The 24,560-nt window shown below is 44.6% G+C and overlaps 1 protein-coding gene across 1 annotated transcript in view; it reads left to right on the forward strand.

Moving 5' to 3' along the window:
• LOC126516660 (tachykinin-like peptides receptor 86C) overlaps nt 1-24,560 on the forward strand; it is a 162,993-nt gene that overhangs the window by 46,356 nt on the left and 92,077 nt on the right. Inside the window, exon 2 of the mRNA XM_072289680.1 lies at nt 7,836-8,051. Within this exon, the coding sequence (XP_072145781.1) occupies nt 7,836-8,051 (216 nt within the window). The remainder of the gene's footprint in view (nt 1-7,835; nt 8,052-24,560) is intronic.

Genomic DNA, 24,560 nt, shown 5'->3' on the forward strand with positions numbered 1-24,560 from the left:
AGGAATCGAAAGGGCAACCAGCCTTACTGCTGCCATTACCATCATCATCATCATGACACCAATGGAAAGACAGCGCTGCGTTTCAGTAAAGGGAGTGCCGGAGGGAACGGTGTGACAGCGAGGCTTACAATAAAAATAGCAGTTAGAAAACATGTTCAATACCAAAATATGCTGCATTTCGCTCATCCTACTTTGGCATTGCGGCAAGCTTTTACACGCTTGAGCATGTAACGTTTTGTGTAATCATTGCTCTAGAGCTGTACAAAAGGTCTATTCGCTCTACAATCTTTATTTTTATCATGGCGGGTTAAAGACCCACTTTTCATTAGCATCAGCACCACACTTCTCCCGATATGTAATTTTGCCTAGGTGGTTCATGACATCTTCACAAACACCGAGTTCTGCAGAGCATTCGATCTGCATTGTTCTACTGCTGAAGAATTAGAGCCCCATTATGAGATGAAAATATATGATTTGTCCATCCAGAATAACGCTGCCCCCCCCCCCCCCAAAAAAAAATAGAAAGTACACTGAACCTCTGGCACATGCACCAACAGTGAACACAGCAAACACTCTGAAGTATTTTCTTCATGCAAGCCAGCACACTGAGATTCTCACTGCATTTTCATTTCGCCATAAATGAATAGGCACAATCGGCTTGGCGCAACATCCGCATCTCGCACTGCAACGAATTGTGCAATGCCTTGCTGTTTCATAGTGCGGCTGATACATGACGCGTGACCAAAATTCAGCATTATGCATACTAAGTAACTTGTACTAAGTACGAAGTAATCTCATAAAGAACCCCAAGTTCTTTATGAGATTAGCATTCACAGGGTACTTCACACAATTTGCGATATCCATTTATCTATTTATACTTCATTAACCTCTTTCCCCAAAAAGTGAGCCATTTGGAAGGCACCCTCACAGAGAAGTAGAACAATCCGCAAAAAGTCAGCAACCAGCGAGAAATTCACTATCATAGGCTGCCGCATGTCTGATGTCGGTAACACAGTATTTAAGACGGCTACACAGAAGTGACAAATTTGGCAATATGGTGTGTCTAGACATTGCTTCAATGCTAATCACAGTAACGCTGACATTGAAGGCGCCTTAATTCTTACGTACGTTCCGTCGACACACCCGACTACGTTCGTGATGTTTCCGCGACGTAAGTAGCTCACGTCCGTGTCGTTTTTTTATGTCACGCAATATCATTTAAGTAAGTAGCGTTCTTTTATAAATGCCCGCTCAGCCGCAGTCTTCGGGAAAGCCAGCCACCGCTTCCGCACTGCCACATCAATAAGCGCATCAGACACATCTTTGACACAGAGGCTCACAGTAGTTTGATGACGTCCAATGTAACACTCGGCGCCGACGCTTCCCTGAAAACTCCCAGTCCCGTAGAAACGGAGGGCGCAGAGGACTTGCTCTTCGACGGTGAGCGAATGAAGCCCGCCACGCTGTCTCCACAGACGAGAGTCTTCGCCTAGCTCGTCAGACAGCCAGCGCACTGATGTCTTCGATAGGCGAAAATGACGCTGAAACTACACGGCGGTCATGTACGTGAACGGGTCCAGACGGTCATAATGACGCTTGCTGCCGCTGGATGCAATGACACAGGCTGCTGCTGCCGCCGCCATGTTCCCGAGTTGAACTCGGAGGGGGCTTCGCGATGTACGAGTTTAGCACGAGTTCGCCTGTCAATCAAAGCCTGAGGTCACGCCCCGCGCGAGGCAAGTAACTCTTGTGCGCGCACCCACCACGGTTGGGCCACGCCCAACTTATCTTTCGGCAACAGCGACGCGGTGCCGAGCTGACAGGCATCAACAATCTTCACCACTGACATAAAACACGCACAACGCACTGTCATCGGGGATGTAGTGCGCACTACTATCAAAAACAAAGCGTTGACTGTCGCTGGCTTATGCACACATCTTTTCGGGCTGAGATGGCCCCACAACACGGTTTCATTGCCTGCATTGTGGCGACGTAGCGCACAGCAAATAATTATCGGCACGTCACTGTAGCTGCTTGCAAGGCGTCGATGCGCCGAGGGGGACGAAGATGCTGAGGAGTGCGTATCGCAGCAGTCGTTTGAGATAGCTGCTCTGTCATCGGTGATGTATCGGAGCCACAGCGTCGTAAACACGATCAGCGTCCGAGAATAGCTTGCTTTTCTAGACCCAGTGCAATGGCATTTCTTCATCACAAGCATTGCGCACTCAACAGTTCCAACACCTTCCTCAGTTCGAAGTCACAACTGCACACAAGAGCCCTCACCTGCCAAAATGCGATTGCTGCGGTGTCGTTACCATATCCTTCTGCGATCGCTGCTGGCTCCAGCATAGGTAATCCGCAAGCATCTTGGTGTGCACAAAACACTCAAATACTGCGTACATGCGTTCAGAGGCACTTTCACTGGGCAAGCGATGACAAGCGATGAATTGTGTCGCTGGGAAGCACGCACTTCTTCGCAATGCATCGCCGAGGCTTCGCGCACAAAGATAAACTGGTACATTTTCACTTAACTGCGTCACTACGGGCACTACGGACCGCCATTTTCCAGCGACAGCCGTTGCTCCCGTATTTATGACTAGTGTGTCGTTTTTAGTTGATAAAGCGGGGGCCTTAAAGCGCCTGCGATGAACAGCCGTGTCGCGGCGCTGCGTTTCTATTCACCTAATAGAGAAAGAGTGGTGATCACTGACATTATTGAGAATAGCACTATAGCGCCCCTAGGCGACCTCTCACCGTATGGACTGCCTCGTGCGTGCGACCCGCTTCAATGCATCCGCTTCTAAGCTTTCGCCTCACTGTCGCCACTCGCGGCAAGAAGTGCAAAATTTAATAGTTTGCTCAATCTCCGTTTGTCATCAGAAATTTCTAGCATTCAAAACGAAAAAGAGACACTTAAAGAAATAAAAATGTTCGATATTTCATTTGTTGTATTTTAACGTATTCGTTTGAGCGAAAGTGTAGGTGCAAGAATGCGCCGCATGCACCCGGTTCGCATTCGATAGTAGATAGAAATATAGTGCCCGAAAGAGGAGGCCCGCCCTTGACGCGCCCGGGAAAGGCGTGGCAAGCGGCTCACGGCAAGTGTGCAGACAGACAGCGGGACAGTCACGGTATTGCTAAGTTGCGACAATACGTTGATAACAATTTGCGGCGCTCGCGCGTTTCGTCGTGCAGCCGTTTGCGCTTGTAACGTGGAAGCAGCGTGCCGCACAGGGTGCGCTCATGTTGTCATACGCGGCTTTTTGTCTACTTGTCTACATATTTTTTTTGTGCCTGCAGCCTTTGCGCGTTTCACGCTATCTCCGTTCACTGACTGTCGTCGAGCAAACTCGGGCAAAACTCGGGTGAACGAGAAACTCGACGCATCCTGCATAGCACCCCTGCGCGTATCTTGCGGTTGACTTGCATCATTCTCTCTTCCTAAACACGACGCCGTGGTGTTCTTTACGCGCATAGGTGAACGCCATGCTTGCTAATGCAATCTATAGTACTAACAGCGAGAGAAAAGGAAGTCGCTTCTGGGTTGGTCGACCTGTTCTTGTCTCAAGACGGTAAAGTCAGCGTGTGCCAATGTGAAACTGATTCTTTCTTCAATTTTCCCCGTTAGATAGGGCGGTTGTCTCGCAGGGCAAATCAATTTTTGGAATTGTGCTGCTCCCCTGCCCAACAAAGAACATATTTCTGAATATAGGAACACAAAGACAAACATTAAGGAGCATTTTCATTTTTTTTTCATTTATTTGTTGTTTGAGACATACAGCTGTCTCAGGGGCTGCAGCAAAAGGCAATATTCTTGCCTGACAAAGGCTGCAGCACCCAAAGCATGTTGACACTCTGAAGCAAACAACAGCACAACAAGTGTTACAATTTTCGAAATATGATAACATATAAAAAACGATTAACAATTCAAATCTCGATCAGAACATGTTAAAAAGGAAAACAAAACAGTAACATTGCAGTACATAAGGAAGTTATACAATAAAGCAGCGAAGAAAATACGTTTTAACAGATTTCTTGAACCTCAAGCTTGATTTCGTGGTTTGTAATTGTTGCAGAATTGTGGGATTATTGTTTAGTAAGGTTGATATTTGAAAGTGTAATGCCTGTTTCCCGTAGTTCGTGCGAGTAAGCGCTATAGAGATTGGGTCATGTCTGAGATTATACGGAGTTTCTTTGGTGGCGAAGGTCTGATTAAACTGTATGTGATCAGCCTGACGGAGACGGAACGCCTCGAGCGATAGCCTATGCAAAAATAGGTGGTCTATATGGAGTATGCCAAGCTTATAAAAAACAGTTTAGTGTGTGCAAGAACAGGTAGGTTACAAACTGCCCTTACGGCTCTTTTTTGCAGCCTATATAGTGACATAAGGTTAGTTTTGGTAGTAGTTCCCCAGACCAGAAGAGAATAGTGTAGAGGAGAGTGTATTAGTGTGTAATATAGCTGTTTCTTTAAATTCATTGGAATAAGATGCTTTAACATGTTAATCATTCCCGTCGCTCTACGAATGTCGGCTCTGAGGGTCTCCACATGGATGGACCAATACAGGTTTTCGTTAAACCATACGCCTAAAAATTTTACGCACTTCGTATTTTCTATAATGCGCCCCCCAAAATTTAACTCGTAGTGACCCATCAGCTGCTTTCCTTTTGGTCTAAATATGACGTACTTTGTTTTTTCGCAGTTCAGTTGTATTCTATTTGAATTTAGCCAACAGTTGAGGTCCCCCATCAATCTATTGGCTACGTTAAATGCTTCTTGAATGTTATGATCAGAGAAGAAAACGCTGGTGTCATCTGCATACAAAGTTATGCACGGTGTGTTTGGGATGTTAACAATATCATTCTTATAGAGAAGAAACAAAGTTGGGCCTAGGATTGAGCCCTGAGGAACACCGCAGTTTAAATCAAGAAGTTGGGACTTAGAATCTTTTAGGCTAACAAACTGTTTACGGGAGCTGAGATAGTTCTTAATTAAAGTATATGCTACACCTCTTATGCCATACCAGGGTAACTTTCGAAGCAAAATATCGTGATTAATAGAGTCAAAAGCCTTTCGGAAATCCAAAAACACTCCAATAGTGTAAGTCTGTTTTTCAAAGTTCTTAATTAAGTGGTCTTTCGCATGCAAAAGCGCTTGCTCAGTTGACTTTTGTTTCTGAAACCCGAATTGTGCTGGTACTATTGCTTTGTTTTTTGTCAAGTGCCCAACTATTCTTTTATTTAAAATGCGTTCAGGGATTTTAGAAAAGATAGGAAGAACTGAGATGGGTCTGAAATTATTGAGGTTATCTAGCGCACCCCCCTTATGCAGTGCCACTACTCTCGCAATTTTCATGAGCACGGGAAATTCACCAGTCGATAAGACGAGGTTGCAGATATGCGAAAGCGGGTGACATATTACTTGCGCCACACTCTTTATAGGCTTTGTACTTATTTCGTCCGCTCCGCATGCGCAGTTATTCTTTAGTGTAGATATGACGTCTGCTATCTCTGCTGGGCTTGTTGGGTACAGGAATATAGTGGGCATATCAGAACATCTTTTGTATGCTTCACATCGGCCCACAGGAGCATCGCTACACTGCGCAGCAGAAACCTGGAAATGCGAGTTAAACTTGTTGGCTAGGCATTCCCCTGATAATGTTATCCCGTCGATAACTATTGACTTAGGACAGTTCGTTTTGTTGCCCATCAATAATTCTCGAAATGTTCTCCAAAGCAGTGAAGGATTGTTTGCAGCTGCGGTGAACTTGTTCTGATAGTACTCGCGTTTAGCCTTCTTCATTTTAGAGTTTGTTTTATTTCGAAGCTGCTTGTAGGTTTTCAGGACGTGTGGATCTTTCGATTTAATGAATGTTTCAAATAACTTTTTGCGGCGTTCAATTTCTTTATATAGTTCGTAGGAGACCCAAGGCTTTCTAATGTTTCGGTGCGTTTGGCGCATTTCTAGTGGGAAACAAGTGTCGTAAATTTCTTTAAAGAGTGCTATAAACTTACTGTGAGCCTGGTCAACATTTTTTTCTCTCTCTATTACACTCCAATCGGTGTTAGTTACAAGCTCCTGGAACTTCGTAATGTTATTGTCACTTATTTTTCTACTTGCTCTCGCTTCTTTCCCATTTTCCGAAACACTACGATGGTTAGAGCGTGGTATAATGCAAAAGATTGGTAAGTGGTCACTGAACTCGTAGCCAACAGTGGCTCATTCATTAGCGCTTTGTCTAGAAATTCAGCTTAGGAAATAGATTTCTTAATGTATGCCATAAATATTTTTGCAAATATTCTTGTAAATGGCGCAATTCCAGAAAGCTCAACTATAATGTTTACAGCTTTGTAACTCAGCCATAAGAAAAGATATAAATTCTGCAAACTGCATCTAATAATACATTTAGAACGGACAACGCTGAATATTTTACCCTGCTCTGACACAAACCACTAATTTATGAGTAGGAAGTTTGAAAAAAGTCAATCAGTGAGTCAGACAGCTTTTATTTGCAGGAAAATCGCATCATCCTGCGGGTGGCAGAGACTAAAGGCATGGTTGCCTGACGAGGTCTCTGCCCCCGTAAGAAAAGGAGCAGTCTACAGCAGTACAGCAGAGAGCTGGTACAAAAAAGAGACGCTGCGTTACAAATACTACACGCGTACATCCTATACAATATGACTATACTTAAGCACTATGGACAGTTTCGCTCATACCACATATCATATGATTCGCCCATATAACAAAAACACGTAAAAGGAAATCAACAATTGAAACAAAAATTTACATTTATCATTGTTATTTAAAAGTAAAAACTATGAAGCATTTCAATAATTTCATGAAACATAGATTTATACTGCAAATTGCACTTTATATGGTCTAACAGGTGTAGTTCGTAGAGCGGTGATATTTGTTTTAGGTGCTGAGTTATAGATTAGTGAGCATGTTAGTTAAATATATTTTAGCTTCATTTACGGGAATATTTCAAAAATACTTCGGGCTCTAAATAAAAATTATATGCTTGCAAGAGTCGCAAGAATTTAACTTTTTTTTTCTCAAATCCGACAAGGTATATTATAATCGATGGAGCAGTTCTGACATAAAAGCATTTTTCTCCTTTTACTGGTTTTTAATATAAGAATTCGAAATAGCCCCGAGCTAAAGCTTTCTCTGAAAACTAGCTTAGCTTTCGTTGGGCGCCATATACCATATGGTATATATGGTATGTATGGTAAACGAGTACATGTGTACATGTACTCGTTTTCCTTGCCTCTGGAATTATAAGCGAAAAAAAACGAGTTACTCCAGTAGAAGAGGACATAGGTGAACAGAAAGGTGAAGACGTATCTCTGGACGCGCGAGCCGTGTGCTCCGGGCTTTGCTAGCGACAGCTAGTGGTAACACCTGCTCCAAAACCGGCTAGCGGTGAGCATACGCGGCTACATTTACGAGTCTTCTTCCGTCATATTAGTTACCTCATCCTCTGGAAGCTCCTTTGGTCGTAAAGAGGGCGTTCTAGACAAATGTCATGATCTGTGTACCTATTCTAAAGAAGTGTAACAACCGCGGTAGACGGCGAGTGTCAGAATGCAAGGAAATTTCTGGCATGCGTGTTTCTGCGATGTCTATTTGATCTTCAAGAGGCGGGTAGCGCTCTGTTCCTTTGAGTTAAACACATAGGCTTGTAAATCTGCGCTCTATGCGCACACCCCTACCGACTTTGTGCACCGGCTCTCATCCTTCCCTCCAAACGTGCCGGCAGCGCTTTTGAGAAAGCTAACTTAGACCGCCGTGTCAATTACATTCCCTCTTGTCTCTCTCTCTCTTATCGCAGGTACTTCGCCGTGGTGCGGCCCTTGTGGGCGCGGTTGCCGCGCTGGCTCGCACTGGCCGCCGTGTGCGGGGTGTGGACCGCCTCGGCATTGCTCTCTCTGCCGAACTTGCTCTACTCCCGGACCCGGTCGTACCGCTACGCTGACGGGAGCGTCCGCACGGTCTGCCTGCTCATGTGGCCGGACGGACCCGCTTATATGTCTCACACCGACTACGTGTGAGTAGCCCTGCGCATAGTTCTCTCTTTGCCGTAGCAACCGTAGAATATCAATTTAGCCGAGTACCGCGCCTTTCGCAAAAAAGCGGCTTGCCGGCAGTGTAGGCGTGGAACAAGAGAGAATACTGGTGACGCCTGCATCCAGAGAAATGCAGGATCTCTTGTTCCGAATTCAGTTAACTTCTCGGTTCTAATGTTCCGTACAACTGAGATATAACATGTTTTTTCAGCTCGCTTGGACCGACATCGAATAATACACAAAAGACTTGTCGTCAGATGAAGGCAAATATATGTGGTTAATTTCTTTGCGAAGAAGCCGCAAATGTTTAATGTGTTGTGGTAATTCAAAACAAAAATAAACCCATACTTTAGCGTACACTCGGAAATAAAAAACTGAGTCGATTACAGTGCCCGAAAACAACGAAAGTAACGTATCTGGTGTTTTTGAATAGGCTTGTGTTTTACTTTGCATTGGAACACGGGCAAACAAGAATAAATTATTATAAAATTGATAATTGTAATGCTTAATGCGAATGAAATAGCAAAAGAACAATTAGTGAGTTAGGTGCAAGCGAATAAGAAACGAAACAAATACTGGCGCCTCCCTGAGATGGCTGCTAACAGCATCAATAGCTAACAGCATAACAGTGGCAATGCCTCTGTAGAATCCTGAGTTTTTCTTATACCTTCGGGTATATTAGTTGAAACAACACATAAACTGGTAACAAAATATCCGGCGCTGATGAATGTCGGAGCAAGCCTTCACGAAGCACCTACAAAAAACACTTTATGGATATATGCACCTCCAATCAACCTAGAAAGAACGTGGTAACTATTGACCCTTTTCACGGCGATCCCGTGAGCGCCGCCATGTTTGATCACGTGGTGACGCGTCCATTGCTTGCCTCAACGGCCTCCGTGGTGACGATCGGTGTGTATGACGCCGGTGCGGCTTAGAAAACCTGTTTCGGTAGATATCGTAGACGGTGCCTGGGTGGATGACACGAAGCTTTGCCCGCAGTTTGAGAGAACATGCAATAGCCCTTTCGAAGCTGATTAAGCTATCTCCAAACGGCGCGAGCAGCGTATATGGTGCTTATTCTTAAAACGGGGCTAAATATGCATTCAAAGCTACCCAAACTTTGCGCTCATGAATTTAATCAGGATTGGTGTGTCTTGCTCTTCGTTCTTTATTTGGCAAATATTTTCAAGGAGCGGCTTCGCACATTTCTGACTCTGTAAATTTTCTCGGTGCGCTCACTATTAGCCCCGGGAACGACCTAGAGTGCAGCTGCTAGCGCCGGTCGGGTGACGTCAGGGCCCGCACTCACGCCTGTCTTCTGCTGCAGTTCGGGCGGTGTCCGGGTGCCTTCTGCAGCGTTTCCGTTTGTTCGTCCTCGTTCCCTATGCTTGTATACATATGACAGGCCTCTCAACTCTATATTTTACGACGTCTTCGTTGGGGAAAATATAATGAAGGAGCTTATTTTCTAGACGACAGTGTATTTCTCTAAGGCGACGCTATAGTGCCACCCGAGAGAGCTCAGACCAGCCCATTATGGGTTTTTTATACACGGATCTACACTTTGCAGCGGTAGCCCTCGTGAATAATAAAAGCATAGACGCAAAAGCACAGCACATAAGAATCCAGTTAGAATTCCACACCCACCATGGCGCAACGTGCGTGTCAATCAAACGATGGCTTTATGTGCCTTCTACAACATTTATGTTGATTTTAACCCGCTAAAACATGTTTCCTCAAGACGAGTAGTTGACGGTATATCGAATTTTTCTATTTCTTCACAGTAACGCTCGGCAGTAACACGAGAACTTATCAACACTGCACTTTAGATTCTGCCAGCATCACTTGCATTTTTAACTGCTTCTCAAAATTAGGCCCTTTTTCACCGGTTAAATTTAAGTGGTGGTTATTTGAAATAAAGCTGATGGAGACTTGCAGCTGTTTGCGGCACACGGAAAGGAATGTGCCAATATTTATTTCCTTTCCTTGCTACACGTTCAACTCACTTGAGCAAGTTACTAGTTCTTCTTGCTTGAGAAACAGACATGATGAATCCATTTGTAGAAATGACACAGGGTGCTCGGGGCAAATATTTGAGTGCAATATGCCTTTTGTACCGTTTTGCTGCATCGAGCAAGAAGCGGAAGCCTCAGTCATTAGTAGTGTGGAACACATTGAAGATGTCATTGTTCCCCAGGGGAGATCAAAGGTCAGGTTAATTCGTGTGAGGCTTCTGGCGTCTTCTTTATGATGCGGGTGTGCGAGATCCTCTTTTATGCACTGACGAAGCGAATATTTTTCAGTTTGTATAACTAAACAATGCAGCATCGAGACATGGTGAGGCAGAATGTGCTTGAATTTTCCTTTTCAAGGCAGCCTAAGTTGCGCTGTAGTGCCTTGAGCATGCTATAGGCATTGTAATTGGCGCTGTAAAGAGCTACTTCATGGTTTCAACTACTTACTGCACACGTCTTCAATCAACATGATTCAATCCAGCATGATTGGAGCACAGTGTGTTAGTGAAAACTCAGTTGGATTTCCGAAAGCTGATCGCACAAAAGCTGGGTGGAAGCGGTAGTGGTTTGGTATCCATGCGATGTAGCTGAGGGCACTTGCGGCGCGCCGCCGAAAGCACCATCTCGTTTCTCTAGAATAAATTGTTCCGCGAAAAGGGCCAATATATACTCTAAAGAAGCAGAGTATTGAAATGAAGCAATATGTGAAGCAAGTCGCATGTTGCTCAATATTTACAAAAAAATGACGCTTTCCCAAATTTCCGCTAACTTTTCTGATTTCACCTCATTTTGATCGGCTGAATCATCGCTAGAATTTAGCGTGCTAAAGCAACTGTTGAACTACAACAGACACCGTAATGCAAGGCTCCGCAATATTTTTAACTATCTTGACTGCTTTAACGTGCGCCTGAATATATTACACCATACACCAGCGCTATTTTTTAATGCATCCCGTTCCTGTGGTGGGGAATCCAACCCGCATTATTGAGCTCAGTAACACAACACCTCAGGCAATGAACACTGCGACGGCTACTTTATTCCGCATATCAGGAGAATAACTACCCGCCGTGATTGCTCAGTGGCTATGGTGTTGGGCTGCTGAGCACGAGGTCGCGGGATCGAATCCCGGCCACGGCGGCCGCATTTCGATGGGGGCGAAATGCGAAAACACCCGTGTACTTAGATTTAGGTGCACGTTAAAGAACCCCAGGTGGTCGAAATTTCCGGAGTCCTCCACTACGGCGTGCCTCATAATCAGAAAGTGGTTTTGGCACGTAAAACCCCATAATAAGGGTAAGGAGAATAACTGATCTCTCTGTATTCTTTTTTTCCGTGTGTTAACATTTATAAGCCATGTATTGTGCAATACATCGTTGAGTTGATAGCGCAGCATCCTGTCTCTTCGTTTTAATTAGCTTCCAAATATGTACGAAGTATCTCACCTATTCACGTTCTTGGAGCAGTTGCGCAGACATCCCCAAAGCTTTCAGTCTCTTTTGCCGTTCTTTACTGCTTATTGTGTGCAGAATACTGTGAAGCACAGCTGCGTTAACTATTCCTGCGTAGCTGCTGCAGCCCTGCTTTGAAACATTTAGGAAACGCTAAGTTTTAAGAGATCATGGACATTCAGAGACAACACACGTATGCAAATCATTGCAAATACAAGAGAATGAATACCATTTATTGGTACGAAGGCTGACTATTTGCGTCTTTTCCGATGAAGTTGTCAAAAACTAAGGTTAATAATGCTATAGCAATGGCACGCTTTAGATGCACTCACTGGATAACTGTTTCTGCAACAATCACAGGTATTATAAATTTTCTCAGCGCACATCCTTGCAGGCCACCTCCAATACCACTGCCTCCTCTTCAGCGCATTATCCACGAATGACCACCATCGCTATTCACCTCTTTGAAACTGTTTCGATAGTGAAGCGGTGATGAAGAGTAAACAATAAAGGCCTCCCCGTTTGACTTTGACTTGGGACACTTTACTCATAAAATTTTGCAGTGTAGGCGTTAAGGGAGTTCCAGAATAGTTTCTCGCGCGGTGGTGGCGACATATGGCAGCACGTTCGGCATCGAATGTTTCCCACAGAACAACCAGCAGCACAGCCAGTGGCGGAGCCCCGAAGTGGCCGTATATGACTACTGCTCCGGTGAGAACTCGCAGTGTTGCGCCGGCGTCACTGATCAACCATCATTAAGAACAGCCAGTAACTCACACTCGGATGTGTCAATGAAAGTGTCCCGTATTTAATCAAGCGTTTGTAAATTCTTCAGTAGACTTCCCCCCGTCGCAAACGACACGCACGTACGAAGCGTATAACTCCTTATACACCACAGGCAGCTAAGCTGTTAAGGGAGTTATACGTTAGTAAGATCTTGATGAGGGCTAGTTGGTTCATACTTAGAACTGAGGTGAAACAGCGCGAAAAAGACGAGGACACAAGGAAACAAATAACACAGACAAGCGCTGACTGCCAACTGGAAGTTTATTTGAAATTCACCGGACATTAATATGTTTTTCAGCATAGGCATGCACACATCAGTCGCAAAAACATCTGCAAATCAACAACATTTTAATCTTTCTTCCAAAATTTGTTTCCTTGTGTCCTCGTCTTTTTCGCGCTGTTTCACCTCAGTTCTAAGTATGAACCAACTAGCCCTCATCAAGATCTTACTAACGTATAACTCCCATAACAGCTTAGCTGCCTGTGGTGTATAAGTTGCTCGGATTTCTATACATTTGCGAGGAATTTTCTTAGTTTCCTCCTGAGCATTTTAGTTGCCAGCCTTATGCGCATTCAGCCGCCTATGACTCGCGGAAGCGATTGACACGTTAACGGCATGGCCACCGCGGTGATGGCCAATAGTGTGTGGTGCAGTATTCACAAAACTCATTTTACGTGAGCGTCGTTGGTAAATGGCCTTGGCTGAGTTCGCGGTCTTGCTATTACGCCGATCGCTCTTTTAAGAGGGAATCCCTCGAAAGCCAGGCAGGGAAGTTAGAATTTCACCTAAGGTAACCTTTGTAAATACTGTCCTACAAGAGAGCACACAGTCCGAGCTCAATTTAGGTCGAGGTCCTTGTTTTTCTTGCGGAGAAAAAACATTGTGAAGTGGTGTCGCTCTCGCTGGTGCTGGTAGATATAAACGCTGAGTAAATAAGCAAAGAAAAAGAAGGCAGGAAACCGAAAGAAATTTCAGGGCGTGACATTACAAAAATGCGACAGGGTTGGCGTCAGCTGTCGGGAAGGCGAAGCATATTTCTGACAAAACACACTGGCAGGAACTTGCATCATACCAATATTGCAACCTTAGGAACCATTTTCAAGAGTTCCTTCAACGCCAGCCATCAAATGGGAAAGAATAACAAGGGAAGAAAAGCGAAACAATAAAAAGACTGTTTGCCAATAAGTTCGTCGAAATATTTTGCCTGTACTTATGACACCACGCACATTTCGTTTTTTTTTTTCTTCATAATATGCATCGCCTCTATAAATAGACGATCGTTGGGTGCTGCCGAACACTCTGTCGGGTACATGCCATGTTGTCTGTGAAATCTACTTACCCTTCACAACGTGTAAGCTATCCCTCGTACACCTCGGGTATGCCTATAAGACCGCATGCAAGAGCACCTTTCAGCATTACGTTCAAAGCCATGCAGCCTAGCTACTCACACTTTTTCAACTCTTCACGATGATGTCTTCGCAGTACCGCTATCTTGTTCTCGTACACTCTTGCCTAATTTCACAGCGCTTCGTGACTTACATATGTGATTTCATCGTTACGAAATCATGTTTCACGCCATTTACTAGCATCGACAACTATGTCCAGACAAGTCTTGTTCTTGGCATTACTTTAGAGGAATAAATATAATTCTGAAGCCAGTGTACACCAACATTAGTACTAAGGCAGCAGCCTAAAAGTTTGTGATGTCTAGTGTTTGCTGCAGCGCTGAACAGACAACTCTGATCTCATGTTCCAAATATCCTGCCTTTCACATGACTGAACCGAGAATGACACCAACGAGTTTCTTCATCTGCCTTTGTTCACCATTGGTTGTTTGACATTCTCCTTTCCTCGTTAAAACAACTAGAAATAGTTGGCATAATGCGCAACATAGCGAAACTACTTATAAAGCACAACAATGGCAAAATATAGATGGCGCCTTCTTCTCAAAAATTTACATTTCTTACTGATATAAGTTGTCGGAACGCCCAATCAAGGTTGCTGTTATCTTGCTGCCAGGAATTCCATAACATAGAAGAAAAGCAGTGAAACTACACGCAGTCTAAAGGTGCAATAATCGGACATATTGCCAAGTTAAAGTGAAAGGCTTTCGGGCGTAATGCTGGAAGCGTTGCTTTCCCCAAGGGTTCAGCCTTTGTCAACCATGTTGAAGTGCGTATGGAAGTGCGTATGGAAGTGCCTGCTGTAAATACGGTAGATGATGCAGATCGGTAGAGGCAGAGTCCGCTTGCTAGTGGTCGGCGCTCACTGTTGTAGTTTACAAGTTGAACAGGCGCACTTGCCATACCACCTGCTTAAGGTTCTGTTATTCTACTACAACGTGCAAGTCAAAGCACAGGGACAGGGTACGCACAGGGTACGCAGATGCATTTGTAGCAAACCGGAGACTAATATCTGGTTAACCTCCCTGCCTTTCCTCTTAATCTTTCTATCTCAGCGCTGCGCACATGCATTCTGCAAATGTGAGTACACTTCTTACAAGCAAGAAGAGTGCAAGTTAATTCAATAGAAAAGTTTCTTTGTACGACATTTATTCATTTCCTTATACGTCACCTGCTCAGAGCTCTACTATTACAAAGCTCGGGGATATGCAGAGATACGCATTTAAATGTTCGCATACGTTGAAGCTGTTATATATTCAGGCACCCTAATTATATATGCGAATGCACAAGCCACGAGAAACAGTAATAAGCGCAAAAATGCTTCAATGAGCTGAACAGAAAGGACAGCTGTGTACGGCATCTGCTCCGATTACACAATTTATTGATGTCGTGCTTTAGCACATGGACTCTTAACTCACGTTTCAGACTCAATCAGATTCACGTTTTCCGCAGGTGAATAAAATACATTGGTTACACCTCGACTGCTATATGCACGACTGAATTTTAATGACTTAAGTTTACTAGTTCATGCAACCTCCTTCAAAATATGATTATATATTGAAAGGCAACAAAAAGCGAAGTTATTTTCCTTGCTGATTTCTTTCCCCTGACTAAATTCTCGCGCTCTTACCAGTCATATTTTTAAGTCATTTGAAAGAAACCTTTGTATAAAACAGTTACAAGGAATGAAACAGAACACTGCGTTTTCGTTCTATTTGTTGAAAAGGATCGACTCTAGAAGGACAAATACTCTTTTTCATGCTCTTTTACGCGAACGTTTGTAAATGCGAAATTTGCTACACAAGTACTATCACAGGACGGTCAATCACCTATTGTGGTGTTAATATCCTTCTTATATCCTGCAGTGATTGTCGTCATCATCATCAGCATATTTTATGTACACTGCAGGACGAAGGCCTCTCCCTGCGATCTCCAATTACCCCGTCCTGCGCCAACCGATGCCAACTAGCGCCCGCGAATTTCCTAATTTCATCGCTCCGCCTAGTCTTCTGCCGTCCTCCACTGCGGTTCCTTTCTCTTGGTACCCATTCTGTAACCCTAATGGTGCAACGGCTATCCAACCTTGCGCATTGCATGACCTGCCCAGCTCCATTTTTTACTCTTAATGTCAATTAGAATATCGGCTATACCCGGTTGCTCCCTGGTCCAAACCGCTCTCTTTCTGCCTGTTAACGTTACGCCTAGAATTCTTCGTTCCATTCCTCTTTGCGCGATCCTTAACTTGGTCTCATGCTTCTTTGTCAATCTCCAAGTCTCTGCCACATATGTCAGTACCAGCAAAATGCACTGATTGTACACCTTCCTCTTCAATTATAATGGTAAGCTTCCAGTTAGGAGCTGACAATGTCTGCCGTATGCGATCAAACCCCGTTTTTATTCTTCTATGAATTTCCTTCTCATGATCAGGTTTCCCTGTGATTAGCTGACCCAGGTAAACGTACTCCTTCACACATTCTAGAGGCTGACTAGGGATCCTGAACCCTTGTTCCCTTTCCCGCCTATTCATCATTATATTTGTCTTCAGCGTATTAATCTTGCACTCCACTCTTACACTCTCTCTGTTAAGGTCCTCAATCATTTGTTGTAACTCGTCTGCAGTGTTGTTGAATAAAACGATGTCAACGGCAAACCGAAGGTTGCTGAGAAATTCGCCATCGAACCTTACTGCTAGGCCTCCCCAGTTTATTAGCTTGAATACTTTTTCCAGGTACGCAGTGAATAGCATGGGAGTGTTTGTGTCTCCCTGTCTGACACCTTCCTTTATAGGTATCTTTCTGCTTTTCTTGCGTAGAATTAACGTAGTTATAGAATCTCTGTAGATATTTTCGATGACATTTACGTAAGCGTCCTGTACTCATTTATTACGTAATGCCTCTATGACTGCTTGTATCTCACTGAATCAAACCCTTTTTTGTAATCTATGCAAGCCATATAGAAAGGCTTATTGTACTGTGCGGATTTCTCGATTACATGATTAATGACATAGGTGTCATGCATTGTAGAGTATCCCTTCCTGAAGCCAGCCTGTTCCCTCGGTTGACTAAATTCCAGTGTTGCCATTATTCTATTGGAGATTATTTTGGTGTATATTTTACATGATACCGGGAGTAAGCTAATGGGCCTATAATTTTTCAATTCTTTAACATCACCCTTTTTGTGGATTAGTATAATAATTGCATTCTTCCAGCTGTCTGGGACACTTGCAGTCGATAGACACTTCGTATAAGGAGGCGCCAGTTTTCCAAGTATTATGTCTCCTCCGTCATTGATTAAGTCGACTGTTATTCAATCTTGTCCTGCCACTCTTCCTCGTTTTTTATCTTTTAAGACCCCTCTGACCTCATCTCTAGTTATAGGAGGGGTTTCTGTATCCTTTTCATTATTGTTTCGAATGGAGTACTCCTGAGTCCTCTGGGTACTGTACATGTCAGTAGAGAACTCTTCCGCTGCTTTTGTTATAAGTTCGAGATTGCTGATAATATTACCCTGCTTATCTTTCACGGCATATATCTTGGTTTGTCCTATGCCAAGTTTCCTTCTCACTGATTTCAGGCTGCATTTTTACGCCTTTACGCCTTCCTCAGTCTTTCTCACGTTATAATTTTTGAATATCACTTATTTCGCGTTGTTGATCAGTTTTGACAGTTCCGAGAATTTTATCTTATCTCTTGAGTTGGACACTTTCATTCTTTGTCGTTTCTTTATTAGGTCCTTTGTTACTTGGGAGAGCTGGCCTACTGGTTGCCTTGGTGCCTTGCCTCCCAAATCAATTGCTGCCTATGAAGCCAGCCTACTTCCAGTTTAATTCATTACCTCTGTGGCATCATCATCTCTCTGTTTTAAGGCTGCATGTTTGTTTGAAAGTACCACCCTGAATTTGTATGTTTTTAACCTTACTGAGTCTAGGTTGACTTGTTTCTTCTTGACCAATTTTACACTTTGTCTCTTCAAATTGAGGTGAATCCTAGCCCTCACTAATCTAGGATCACTGCACTTTACCCCACCCACCACTTCTACATCCTGCACTATGCTGGAACCGTCAGAAAGTATGAAATCAATTTCATTTCTTCTTTCACCATTAGGGTTATTCCACGTTAATTTGCTGTTGCTACGCTTCTTAAAAAAGGTGTTCATTATTCTCAGCTTATTCCTTTCTGCGAAGCCTACCACTATCTTTCCTCTAGCATTCGTAGAATCGACGCCGTAGTTGCCAATTGCTTGTACACCAGCCAGATTTCCCCCAACTTTTGCATTGAAGTCGTCCATTACTACAGCATACTCAGTTTGTACTTTTCTCATCGCTAATTCAACGTCTTCATCAAACTGACCTACTTGATCATCATCGTGAGTGGATGTTGGAGCGTGGGCTTGTGCCACCTTTAATCCATATATCTTAAGTTTGATTACGGTTACTGCTACCCTCTCATTCATCATCATCATCATCAGCCTGGTTACGCCCACTGCAGGGCAAACAAAGGCCTCTGCCATACCTCTCCAGCTACCCCGGTCATGCACTAACTGCGGCCATGTTGTCCATGCACACTTCTTAATCTCATCTGCCCACCTAACTTTCCGCCGCCCCCTGCTACGCTTCCCTTCCCTGGAATCCAGTCCGTAACCCTTAATGATCATTGGTTTTCTTCCCTCCTCATTACATGTCCTGTCCATGCCCATTTCTTTTTCTTGATTTCAACTAAGATGTCATTAACTCGCGTTTGTTCCCTCACCCAATCTGCTCTTTTCTTATCCCTTTACATTAAACACATCATTCTTCTTTCCATTGCTCGTTGCGTCGTCCTCAATTTAAGTAGAACCCTTTCCGTAAGCATCCAGGTTACTACTCCGTACGTGAGTACTGGTAAGACACAGCTGTTACACAGTTTTCTCATGAGGGATAATGGCAACCTGCTGTACATGATCTCAGAATCCCTGCCAAACGCACCCCAGCCTATTCTTATTCTCCTGACTATTTCAGTCTCATGATCCGCATCCGCGGTCACTACCTGCCCTAAGTAGATGTATTCCCTTACCACTTCCAGTGCCTCGCTAACTTTCGTAAACTGCTGTTTTCTTCCGAGACTGTTCAACATTACTTTAGTTTTCTGCAGATTCATTTTTAGACCCCCCCTTCTGCTTTGCCTCTCCAGGTCAGTGAGCATGCATTGCAGTTGGTCCCCTGAGTTACTAAGCAAGGCAACATCATCAGCGAATCGCAAGTTGCAAAGATATTCTCCATTAACTCTTATCCCCAATTTTTCCCAGTCCACGCCTCTGAATACCTCCTGTAAACACGCTGTGAATAGCATTGGAGAGATCGTAACTCCCTGCCTGACGCCTTTCTTTATTGGCGTTTTGTTGCTTTCTTTATAGAGGACAACGGTGGCTGTGGAGCCGCTATAGATTGCTTTGAGCATTTTTACATACGGCTCGTCTACACCCTGATTCCGTAATGCCTCCATGACTGCTGAGGTTTCGACTGAATCAAACGCTTTCTCGTAATCAATGAAAGCTATTTTAAGGGTTGGTTATATTCCGCACATTTCTCTATCGCCTGATTGATAGTGTGAATATGGTCAATTGTTGAGTAGCCTTTACGGAATCCGGCCTGGTCCTTTGATTGACAGAAGTATAAGGTGTCCCTGATTCTATTTGCGATTACCTTAGTAAATACTTTGTAGGCAATGGAGAGTAAGCTGATCGGTCTATAATTTTTCAAGTCTTTGGCGTCCCCTTTCTTATGGATTAGGATTATGTTAGCGTTCTTCCAAGATTCCGGTACCCTCGAGGTCATGAGGCATTGCGTATACAGGGCGGCTAGTTTCTCTAGAACAATCTGCCCACCATCCTTCAACAAATCTGCTGTTACCTGATCCTCCCCAGCTGCCTTCCTCCTTTGCATAGCTCCCAAGGTTTTCTTTACTTCTTCCGGCGTTACTTGTGCGATTTCAAATTCCTATACACTATTCTCTGTTCCATTATCGTCGTGGGTGCCACTGGTACTGTATAAATCTCTATAGAACTCCTCAGCCACTTGAATTATCTCATCCATATTAGTAACGATATTGCCGGCTTTGTCTCTTAACGCATACATCTGATTCTTGCCTATTCCTAGGTTTTTCTGTACTGCCTTTAGGCTTCCTCCGTTCCTGAGAGCATGTTCAATTCTATCCATATTATACTTCCTTATGTCAGCTGTCTTACGCTTGTTGATTAACTTAGAATGTTCTGCCAGTTCTATTCTAGCTGTAGGGTTAGAGGATTTCATACATTTGCGTTTCTTGATCAGATATTTCGTCTCCTGCGATACCTTACTGGTATCCTGTCTAACGTAGTTACCACCGACTTCTATTGTGCACTCCATAATGATGCCCATAAGATTGTCGTTCATTGCTTCAACACTAAGGTCCTCTTCCTGAGTTAAAGCCGAATACATTTTCTGTAGCTTCATGCGGAATTCCTCTATTTTCCCTCTTACCGGTAACTTATTGATCGGCTTCTTATGTACCGGTTTCTTCAGTTCCCTCCTCAAGTCAAGGCTAATTCGAGTTCTTACCATCCTATTGTCACTGCGACGCACCTTGCCCAGCACGTACACATATTGTATGAAGCCAGGGTTGGCACTGAGTATAAAGTCGATTTCATATCCAGTGTCGCCATTCGAGCTCCTCCACGTCCACTTTCGGCTATCCCGCTTGAGGAAGAAGGTATTCATTATCCTCATATTATTCTGTTCTGCAAAATATACTAATAACTCTCCCCTGCTATTCCTTGAGCCTATGCCGTATTCCCCCACTGATTTGTCTCCAGCCTGCTTCTTGCCTACCCTGGCATTGAAGTCGTCCATCAGTATAGTGTATTTTGTTTTGACTTTACCCATTGCCGATTCCCCGTCTTCATAGAAGCTTTCGACTTCCTGGTCATTATGACTGGATTTAGGGGCGTAGAACTGTACATCCTTCAATTTGTACCTCTTACAAAGTTTCACAACAAGACCTGCTACCTTCTCGTTAATGCTATAGAATTCCTGTATGTTACCAGCTATATCCTTCTTAATCAGGAATCCGACTCCTAGCTCTCGTCTCTCCGCTAAGCCCCGGTAGCACAGGACGTGGCCGCTTTTTAGCAATGTATATGCTTCTTTTGTCCTCCTAACTTCGCTGAGTCCTATTATATCCCATTTACTGCTCTCTAATTCCTCCAATAGCACTGCAACATTTGCCTCACTAGATATTGTTCTAGCGTTAAACGTTGCCAGGTTCATTTTCTATTGGCAGCCTGTTCGGACCCAGGTACTCTTAGCCCCCTCTGCTGCTTCACAGATCGGACCGCCACCGTGGTCAGTTGCTTCGCAGCCGCTGGGGACTGAGGGCCGGGGTTTGATTCTTGTATTCATATAGGAAGTTGTGGCCAAGTACTGCACCAGGGTGGCCAATGCTGCTGTTGTGAGGGAGTGCGTTGCCGGTTCTGGTCACCGGGATCAGGCCGCACTCCAGGCCTGTTTATTCAATTTTATCAACAAGCGGATTTTTTTTTTATTCAAACCACGGTCCTCTTGCACGCGAGGCGGATAGTCTACCTCTACGCCACCACCTATCCTCTCATTAATGCTGTAGAATTCATCAATGTTGCCCGCTATGTCCTTATGCATTAGGAATCCTACTCCGCTTTGTTTCTTATCTGGAAGTCCTCTATAGCAGATGACACGGCCGTTATTCAGCAATGTATAAGCCTCGCCAGTTCTTCTAATCTCACTAAGGCCGGTTATATCCCAAACAATCTCTGATAGTTCCTCAAAGAGTCCCGCTAAGCTAGCCTCACTCGACAGAGTTGGGCTGTTAAAGGTTGACAGCGTCAGTTTCCATTGGCGGCCTGTCCGGACCCAGAGATTCATAGCACCCTGTATTGCTTTGTAAGTCTGACCTTCCAGCGTGGTCAGGTGCTCCGCAACTGCTGGGGACAGAGGGCCATGGGTTACTTGTAAGAACCATGATGAAGGTAGCGGCTGAATTCTGCACCAGGGATTCCAATTCCTGTTCTGGTGAGCGAGTGTCTTTGTTCAAGCTTAGTGAGTCTTCCTCATTTTGTTGTACCTGGATTAGTATAGCCCCACTCGCTCTCGGCATCTTTTGCCGGTGTCAGGCGTCACTCCAAGCCTGCAGGTGTAGTGCACTGCAGGAGGTGAAGTTGAAGCTCACCGTCGTCGGAGTTATTTAAAAAAAAAACCTTGTAGAAGGATTGAAACTTCTGACTATGCAAAACGAGCTTTCGACATAGCTCAGTTAGATAAGCCAGTAGGTGGCGAGGCTACCTTATCGCCGACAAGTGCAGCCGAGAGGGCCCTACATACCTGAAAACTTCTCTGATTTAACCGCGATAGATGTGAAACTATACAGGCGTTCCGACGGCCTCGGACAGCACTTAAAATTAGGAGGGGTCAACATAATGGCGGAATTGGTCACTTCTCTCACCCGAAGGGTGACGAGACACGGGGTATTTTCATATTGCGCTGCGTCGAAAGGCCGAGCCGTCGAGAGTGGATAAGCTGCTCTGTCATTTACGCATACGTATATATACGCGGAAACTTTCGCTCCCGAACGAATCGGAAGACTCCGTCACCGGGTTCTCTGCGGCACAGAGTCTATACCGCTACTCGCGCTTAGAATAATAATAACCTGTACGATGCTATCGTTTCGATCACAAAAATGGGGCATCTCAGTAGGCACATATCTGCAGCGCCCTTCGGAAGTTTCTGCAGCCTATTTCGTAAATCAGAAGACAAATTCTTGAGCCTGTGGCAAGCAGGGCTCCACCAGGACTTTCACAATCTTATTTTAATATAAGGTCGTGTGTTGCCCGAAAACGTGACCATTACATTTCGTACGGCACAGTAGCTTAAGGAGTGCATGTTTGTACGCTGTGTTATGCGTATTGGAAAGGCCGGAGCCTATGCGAGAAGAACACAAATTAGCTTAAACAACAGTTTTGCAGATGTTGAAGAATAATTATTATTTGATTTTGAAACATACAGGCAGTTTTTTTCCTTTAGAAGCACCAAATATTGTAAAGATTGCCTATGCCTGACAACGCAATTCTAACCCTTGATCTAAATTACTCGTTGAGGCAGGCATTACTTCTACGAGAAATCAAAATGTTCAATTGAATAAGTACCGTAATTACGCTAATAAACTGTTTATTTATTGACGTTGAGGTACATATTTCAATCTACGAATTATAGCCACTGAGTTCGCACTGCTTACCCACTTGCAACGAATTCTCTGGACAGCACCAGTTCCGTGACATTAATTTTCATTGTGTCCGACGAAATGCATTGACGTTCCAGTTACTTTTGTAAGAAGCCGCTGTTTTATGTTTCGAAGTACAAATACACCAATGCATTTGGACGGACACTTTGAACAATAATATCTCGGAATTGGTACTGTCCATAGAATTCGTAGGAGAAAAGTGGGATGTAAAACTATTGCTTTAAAAACACGGTTAGGAGCCATAAACTAAAAGATGGAAGAACTTCAGTTTTACGGGGTGCAGTTGGCAGTGTAACGTGCCATGGAGACTTACTTTTGTTTCATTGCGTGGCACAGGAGAGAGACTGCGCATTTCCCGTCGTGCCCTGCGTAGTGCAAACAGAAGCTTCCTTGGAGGGGCGAGAGAACGAAACAGAACAGGCGCACGCTTAACGTCGCCGTGTTAGGTGCTCTCAGAGCGTGTTTGTTTAGTGTTCGTGACATCGCCGTCGCTTAAAATACGCCGGTGTTCGGCTAGTGAACAATGCCGATGGTTCCTTCCTGGTACTTGCGTCAAACCAAGTCCCCCGTGCTGCCATTCCCTCTAGTATATACCCGCGGTTATCGGAGGAAGTCTTGTCACGCGCGATCCCCGAATAATATTTGCGCAGAGCGAAATATCAGCGAAACAGGAGGCGTTCTTCGGCTCCTCTCGAAAGGCGTAAACAGCCGCTGGGCCGCAACCGACGGCGGGTTCGCGCGAACTAAGCGGACACGCATGTTCTTCTTGGAGGACATATCGCAGCCGCAGTGGTCAATTGTGCAGTCGCGTCGTCCCTAGCTGCGCTCAGAGCCTTTCTGAGAATACGCCGCGTCGACTCCATATCTCAGAGGTTTGGCGAAAACAGAAGGCCCTTTCGCTCACTCGGAGCACAACCCACGAGGTAGAATAGTTTGGCAGCATCTTAGATAAAGCATATGCCATAATCATATTGCTACGGCACAATATGCGCGATCACGAAAGGCCAGCAGTGTGAAGACGACGACGACGATTAGAAGCTAGCGCGGGCTGTTGCCTCTTGGCCAAGCGCAGCGTATTTTCCTTGTAAATATATTTGTACATAGCTTTTCGTCTGCGTCTTCCTACGTAACATATCTGGTGGAGGTGGACGTTCCCTGTACCTCGTCACGGAGCTTCGCAGTGGACGGTACGTCGAGCCTTCCTTCATGGCTCCCGGCGACGACAACCCGACTCCGCCGGCTCCGACACCTGCTGCCACTTCGACGACCTACATCACTCTCCCCGCTCCCCGTGATCCTGGCGTATTCTCGGGCCAAGATGGGGAAGACGTCGATGACTGGATCAGCCTGTATGAACACGTCAGCCGCAATAACCGGTGGGACCCTACTATTATGCTCGCCAACGTAGTCTTTTACCTCGGTGGCACACCTCGAGTTTGGTATCGCACGCACGAAGATGAGCTCACCAGTTGGGATTCACTTAAGACACAGCTTCGAGACTTGTTCGGCAACCCCTACGGTCAACAACTTGCCGCGCAGAAGGCGCTTTC

The sequence above is a fragment of the Dermacentor andersoni genome, chromosome 1 (assembly GCF_023375885.2).
Source record: "Dermacentor andersoni chromosome 1, qqDerAnde1_hic_scaffold, whole genome shotgun sequence".
Lineage (NCBI taxonomy): Eukaryota > Metazoa > Arthropoda > Arachnida > Ixodida > Ixodidae > Dermacentor > Dermacentor andersoni.